Source organism: Dipteris shenzhenensis, chromosome 10 (genome assembly GCF_047967505.1).
Source record: "Dipteris shenzhenensis isolate YYH24624 ecotype China chromosome 10, Dip_SZ_1.0, whole genome shotgun sequence".
NCBI classification, from domain to species: domain Eukaryota; kingdom Viridiplantae; phylum Streptophyta; class Polypodiopsida; order Gleicheniales; family Dipteridaceae; genus Dipteris; species Dipteris shenzhenensis.
Genome location: NC_141605.1, coordinates 36,966,478 through 36,973,784, shown reverse-complemented (window position 1 = coordinate 36,973,784; position 7,307 = coordinate 36,966,478). Strand labels below are relative to the sequence as shown.

Sequence of the window (7,307 nt, the reverse complement as noted above, 5' to 3'; positions counted from 1 at the left end):
TGATGGTCCATATTCTCTAATTAAAATCCAATGATGGAGTCCCTCCCCCAAACTTCTCCTTAAGAGATAAAAGAGACGCTTTAATGTGTTCGATAGGAAGACAATTCCTTCAACTATATAGCATTTTCATCAATAGAGGCTAGCTATATTTATTGGGGAATTGTATTTGAGAGCTTGTATTTGATCATAAGATAATTCCTTAAAATATACGACACTTTCATAACTTGAGGCTAGCTATATTTTTAGGGGAATTGACTTTGTGAAAATATACGACACTTTCATAACTCGAGGGTAGCTATATTTTTAGGGGAATTGACTTTGTGAGCTTTCTTCTCTAAAATTTGTTGCCAATGTCAACAAAGAGTGGGATTTTTTTTAAATACTTTGTTTGATCATAATAAGATTCCTTCAAATAATGTACAACATTTTCATAAATAGAGGGTTACTATATTTGCACAATGTTTACACAAGATGAGCTAGTTTGATATTGCAAAAAAAAGATCGATTTTGTTGGCATTTCCAAAAATTCTTGCAAAAAAAATTCCTTCTCCACGACTAAGCAAAAAATAGCATGGAGTGTGATCGGAACTCTAAAATCTACAAGCAACTACCAAAAAATTATGTAAAGGTAAGACAAACAACTACAAAAATTAATGCAAAGATAGAAGTATGGAATTAATTGCACAAATTTTCCCAATTTAGCTCAATTGTTTAGATATAAAGGATATTTGATTAGCCAAGCCTTACCATATACATATATGTATGTACATGGATGTATGGATGTTTATTAACTTTACAAGAGAGTTTTGACAAAAAAGTTGTCAACACTTAGAGGTATTCCTCAAGGATAACACTTTCTAGATCCACAAGGAGTAGTGATATTAATTTAAATTTTGACATGTCCAAATTTTACCATGCGTTATTATTTGATGGGAAGTGATCTTGAAATTCACGAGTGCAAGTTGCAAGCGAAAAGATTGCAAATAAGGTAGTCACGTAACTATTCACATAATGCTCCTTTAAGGATGCGGTGAATCTATTATGCGGTAGATCGTTACAAGAAACCAAAAGAGCGAATACAAGGCAATACTTTAGTGGAGAGCAAAATGTTCTGCCTGCAGGATCACGAGAAGATGATGGCGTAGTCGGTGGAGCCGGAGGGACAGGATAGAACACCACCTTGGCAGCCCGGAGCGGGGCAATCCTCTGTTGTACAAGCAGGATTGGTGGGAGCGACCTTGAGGCCCAGGTTGAAGCCCGCCTGCACGGAGACGTCGTAGTAGTCATTGTTGCCAGAGCCTGCGACTGTGATCTCGAACTGTGTCACCCCGCTTGGAGGCCCTGTGTTGCATGCCTGTCCAGCGCACCCCCCTTGAATCGCCCACATGGTTGCTCCTTCCCACATGGGCGTGGTTCCCACACTCCACACTGATTCCAGCCCTTGTAGAGCTGGAAGCTCCCTGCACGCGCCCCCGATCTCCCCGTTCGGTACCCAGTATTTGACACACAGTGTTGAGCTGGCGTTGTTGACCGCATTCAGAGTGGTCGCTGAGACCATCGCCACAACTGCGGCCGTGACATTCAACGTCAGCAAACTTAAAGTAAAGGCCTCATCAAGCAAGCAGCAAGGAGCCATAACGGAATTGCTTATGCACTAGTAACTCACCAACATGGAGGACGAGCAACAAGAAACACCATGCGCTTGTGAGAGTGTTCATGATTGTCCGCGGTTGGTGAATGATAGGCAATGGATTTTAGGCTCTGGACGGTTTAGAAGCTTGCAGGATAAAGCTCCTCCTTCTTGTATTTATAGGCTAAAGCTTGTAAAGGTTGCCTCCAACCCCGACTTGGTCTGCCCAACACCCGACCCATGCCAAAATCTGGGAGTACGGGAAACGCACTTTCATAAAAGTCCGCACTTCACTTATGTCGTAACTAAATCTTTGCTGCCATGAAGGTCGCACAAATGTATCACGCGATAACCATGTAGCATTAATGTTCATGGCCAAAACATCTTAGGAAAATTTGATTTTAAATAAGACTCTAACAAACACACAATGAGATGAAAATGTAGCTAATATTGAAGCTACTAGTACAAAGCCAGGTATGCTTCATATGGGGGGAGAAGCCCATGGTCAAAGTTTGATGCCTTTCAAATTGTAGAGCCATGAGGAGTGACTTTCCAAACCAAGGTTTCCAACTTGGGTGCTTTAACAAGTGTGATGTACAAAACTGAACGATTACCTTTCTCAGGAAATTGAAATATATTTCCTCTCATGGCCAGGCCTAGCTCCTTTTCATGCTTTCTCCTTAGCCCCTCTCTCCTTGCTTCTATCTACACTACAAGGCATAGGCCATTTTCTGACGGAAATACAGACGCTTTTTACATTAAATTTTTTTTTTTTCACGGGCGCAAAGGTCGCTATAAAAGTCGTTAAAATCGTCGGAAAAGGAGCGTCGCTATAAACCGTTGCTATATAGCGACGCTGTTAATCGTCGCTATATAGCGACGCTGCAAACGTCACTATATAGCGACACTGTTAATCGTCGCTATATAGCGACACTGGTAAACGTCGCTATATAGCGACGATTAACAGAAGTAAAAAAAAAGGGTTAGTGGGGCTAAACAGGGCTTCCTTTTGGCCCTGTTTAGCCCCACTAATCCCTTTTTTTTTTTTGTAATTACAAAAGAAAGTTTTTTATAACAAAATTTTCCTTGCTTGCAGGGTGATACAAAATTGTTCTTGTGAACGATGAGGAAGAAATGCATATACATATATAACTGTGTTTGTAACAAAATTACCCTGTGAAAGGGCGATACAAAATTGCTCTAACGAGCAGATATACAAAATGCTACTACCACTACTCATCCGAATCCGAATCCGAATCGTCTTGTTGGCCTGTTCCTTGGTCCTCGACACCTGCGTCTTCTCCCTCGTCCCCGACACCTGCGTCTTCTCCCTCGTCCTCGACACCTACGTCCGATCCTTGCCCCTGTTGATCGCTCGTCTCTGATGATGGGACGCTTGAGCTTTGACCCTAAGAGTGAACCATATAAATCGAAAATTAGATTGGAACTTAAATTAAAAAGTGAGATTACAAGTAGGAGTAAACTTATACCGTGCGAGCAGCCACCTCAGCCCAATCGACTGTCGCTCCGATTGCCTCTTGCTCAATGAACCACGGCTTTGTTTCTATCCAAAATGCGCGCCGCATCTCTGCATCCGTAGGAAGACGACCCATCGCAGCTTGCTGTGGATCCAATTTACGAGAGTTAGAGTTAGCTAAAGTGCATGTAATATGTAAGTAAAACAAATAGAACAATACATTAAATGGGAAGAAGTAGACTTACCATAGTTGCCTCGAACGCATACCGTCTGCCTGCACCAAAGTGCGAAGTACCTACGACGTCCAGCCGTCTCTTCACAGCCCTCCTCTGACCCTCGAACATTTCGGGATGGTCCCTATGTTGCTTCTTGAAGTACTTCCAATCAGCTTTGTCTGCCCAGCTGGGTTTAGCCAACCCCTTTGTAATGGAAGTACGCAAGGTTGATCTGCGATGCTTTAGGACCAAACCCATGCGCTCGAGCATATAATTGTTATTAAACTTCACATTTGGCAGATTAGGATATCTTTGTTTTAACTCATCGATCACTGCCTGCTTCTTTTGGGCATCTTGATACCACCAATCGATATTTATGCCGCTCTTGAAGTGATGACTCATAACCCGCCTCATGGCGGCCATCACTGCTTTGCCCTTTTTGTCTTCTATTATCTCTCCGGCAGATGTGATTTGATAGGGGAGATCCCCTGATGAGTAAGGGGGACTGATGGTAGCAGAGTCTGAAGGAATGGAAGCTGCACGACCGCTTCTGGATCGAGGAGTAGCTGTGGGAGTAGGAGAGGGAAAGGGACCTGACTGATACTGTGTCTCCGGACCAACCGGAGACCTAAAGGAGCGTGAGTGTGCTGACTCGTCTACATCTCCTGAGTCAGCACAACATGAGCCGCCCATCCTACTCTTCCTTCCCTTGCGGGAGGCATGCGCAGGTGATGATCCCGTGGTCGAAGGGGCGCGAGGGGATGGCTGGGCAGTACGTCCACCCGTCGGTGTAGGGGAAGGAATTGCGAAGGTCCTCTGAGAGAGCAGAGAGAACAATCTCGCTGCCTCCTCATCGCTCATCTGCGCTACAAACTCATCGGGAGTCCTGACAAAGCCATGCACGGCTAGCAAAGGAGTCCCCTGAGGGGTAGTCGCAGTGCTACGTGGAAGAGGGGTCGGACCAGGGGTAGTCACAGTGCTAGGACCGAGAGGAGTCGGACTAGGGGTAGTTCTCGGGGTAGTCACCTGAGAGGAATCAAAGTCCTCTGGAGCATATAGATCGTGAGCTCTCCTCCTGCAAGGCTGTCCGTACTCGTCAGATGAGCGACGTGATCCCATGTCTAACATAGGCACAAACACGAAAACAGAAAACAAAAAACAAACATGAGCATTCTCATAGGCATAGGCATAGGCAAGAAGAAAGAAGAGGGAAAGGAAAGAGGAGGGAAAGGAAAGAGGGAAAGAAGAGGGAAAGATAAGAGGAAAAGAAGATGTAAAGGAAAGAAAAGAATGAGAATGAGGAAATAGAGAATGAGAGAAGGGGGAAATAGAGAAGGGGAAAGAGATGAGGGAAAATAGAGAAGGAGAGAAGGGGGAAATGAGAGAAGGGGGAAATAGAGTTTCCGCATGAGCTTATGCTTATGCTCATGGGTGAGCATGAGCTTATGCTCATGTTTCCGCATATGCTCACGCAAAAGAGAAAGAAAAAGAGCTTATGCGAAAAAAGAGAAAGAGCTTATGCGGAAACTCATTCTCTATTTCCGCATAAGCTCCTTCTCTTTTTCCGCATGAGCTTATGCTTATGCTCATGGGTGAGCATGAGCTTATGCCCATGTTTCCGCATATGCTCATGCAAAAGAGAAAGAGAAGGAGCTTATGCGGAAAAAGAGAAGGAGCTTATGCGGAAACTCATTCTCTATTTCCGCATAAGCTCCTTCTCTTTTTCCGCATGAGCTTATGGTTATGCTCATGGGTGAGCATGAGCTTATGCTCATGTTTCTGCATATGCGGAAAAAGAGAAAGAGCTTATGCGGAAACTCATTCTCTATTTCCGCATAAGCTCCTTCTCTTTTTCCACATGAGCTTATGCTTATGCTCATGGGTGAGCTTGAGCTTATGCTCATGTTTCCGCATATGCTCACGCAAAAGAGAAAGAGAAAGAGCTTATGCGGAAAAAGAGAAAGAGCTTATGCGGGAACTCATTCTCTATTTCCGCATAAGCTCCTTCTCTTTTTCCGCATGAGCTTATGCTTATGCTCATGGGTGAGCATGAGCTTATGCTCATGTTTCCGCATATGCGGAAATAGAGAAGCTTATGCAGAAACTTACGCATAAGCTCATGCTCATGCATGAGCATAAGCTCATCCTTATGCTCATGCGGAAATAGAGAAGGAGCTTATGCGGAAAGAGAAAAGGAGCTTATGCGAAAAAAGAGAATGAGAGAAGCATAAGCTTCTCTCATTCTCTATTTCCGCATAAGCTTATGCGGAAACTTGCGCATAAGCTCATGCTCATGCATGAGCATAAGCATGAGCTTATGCTTATGCTTATGCTTAAGCATAAGCATAAGCATAAGCTCATGCTTATGCTCATGCGGAAATAGAGAAGGAGCTTATGCTCATGCGGAAATAGAGAAGGAGCTTATGCGGAAAAAGAGAAGGAGCTTATGCGGAAAAAGAGAATGAGAGAAGCATAAGCTTCTCTCATTCTCTATTTCCGCATAAGCTTATGCAGAAACTTACGCATAAGCTCATGCTCATGCATGAGCATAAGCATGAGCTTATGCTTATGCTTATGCTTAAGCATAAGCATAAGAATAAGCTCATGCTTATGCTCATGCGGAAAAAGAGAATGAGAGAAGCATAAGCTTCTCTCATTCTCTATTTCCGCATAAGCTTATGCGGAAACTTGCGCATAAGCTCATGCTCATTAAGCTCCTTCTCTCTTTCCGCATAAGCTCCTTCTCTATTTCCGCATGAGCATAAGCTCATGCTTATGCTCATGCGGAAATAGAGAAGGAGCTTATGCGGAAAGAGAGAAGGAGCTTATGCAGAAAAAGAGAATGAGAGAAGCATAAGCTTCTCTCGTTCTCTATTTTCGCATAAGCTTATGCGGAAACTTGCACATAAGCTCATGCTCATGCATGAGCATAAGCACGAGCTTATGCTTATGCTTATGCTTAAGCATAAGCTCATGCTTATGCTCATGCGGAAAAAGAGAAGGAGCTTATGCTCATGCGGAAAAAGAGAAGGAGCTTATGCTCATGCGGAAATAGAGAAGGAGCTTATGCGGAAAAAGAGAAGGAGCTTATGCGGAAAAAGAGAATGAGAGAAGCATAAGCTTCTCTCATTCTCTATTTCTGCATAAGCTTATGCGGAAACTTACGCATAAGCTCATGCTCATGCGGAAAAAGAGAAGGAGCTTATGCTCATGCGGAAAAAGAGAAGGAGCTTATGCGGAAAAAGAGAATGAGAGAAGCATAAGCTTCTCTCATTCTCTATTTCCGCATAAGCTTATGCGGAAACTTACGCATAAGCTCATGCTCATGCGGAAAAAGAGAAGGAGCTTATGCTCATGCGGAAATAGAGAAGGAGCTTATGCGGAAAAAGAGAAGGAGCTTATGCGGAAACTTACGCATAAGCTCATGCTCATGCATGAGCAGAAGCATGAGCTTATGCTCATGCGGAAATAGAGAAGAAGCTTATGCAGAAAGAGAGAAGGAGCTTATGCGGAAGACGAGAATGAGAGAAGCCTAAGCTTCTCTCATTCTCTATTTCCGCGTAAGCTTATGCGGAAACTTGCGCATAAGCTCAGGCTCATGCATGAGCATAAGCTCATGCTTATGCTCATGCGGAAAAAGAGAAGGAGCTTATGCTCATGCGGAAATAGAGAAGGAGCTTATGCGGAAAGAGAGAAGGAGCTTATGTGGAAACTTATGCATAAGCTCATGCTCATGCATGAGCATAAGCTCATGCTTATGCTCATGCGGAAAAAGAGAATGAGAGAAGCATAAGCTTCTCTCATTCTCTATTTCCACATAAGCTTATGCGGAAACTTACGCATAAGCTCATGCTCATGCATGAGCATAAGCATGAGCTTATGCTTATGCTTATGCTTAAGCATAAGCATAAGCATAAGCTCATGCTTATGCTCATGTGGAAAAAGAGAAGGAGCTTATGCTCATGCGAAAATAGAGAAGGAGCTT

At 43.6% G+C, this 7,307-nt stretch overlaps 1 protein-coding gene across 1 annotated transcript; it reads right to left on the bottom strand.

Annotated features, from left to right (window-relative positions):
* Positions 1-1,123: 1,123 nt before the first annotated feature.
* On the bottom strand, positions 1,124-1,636 carry LOC147897764 (pathogenesis-related protein 1A/1B-like). The gene has a single exon (XM_087380116.1). The coding sequence runs from the start codon at positions 1,634-1,636 to the stop codon at positions 1,124-1,126; it is 513 nt and encodes a 170-aa protein (XP_087236242.1).
* Between the last annotated feature and the right edge of the window lie 5,671 nt (positions 1,637-7,307).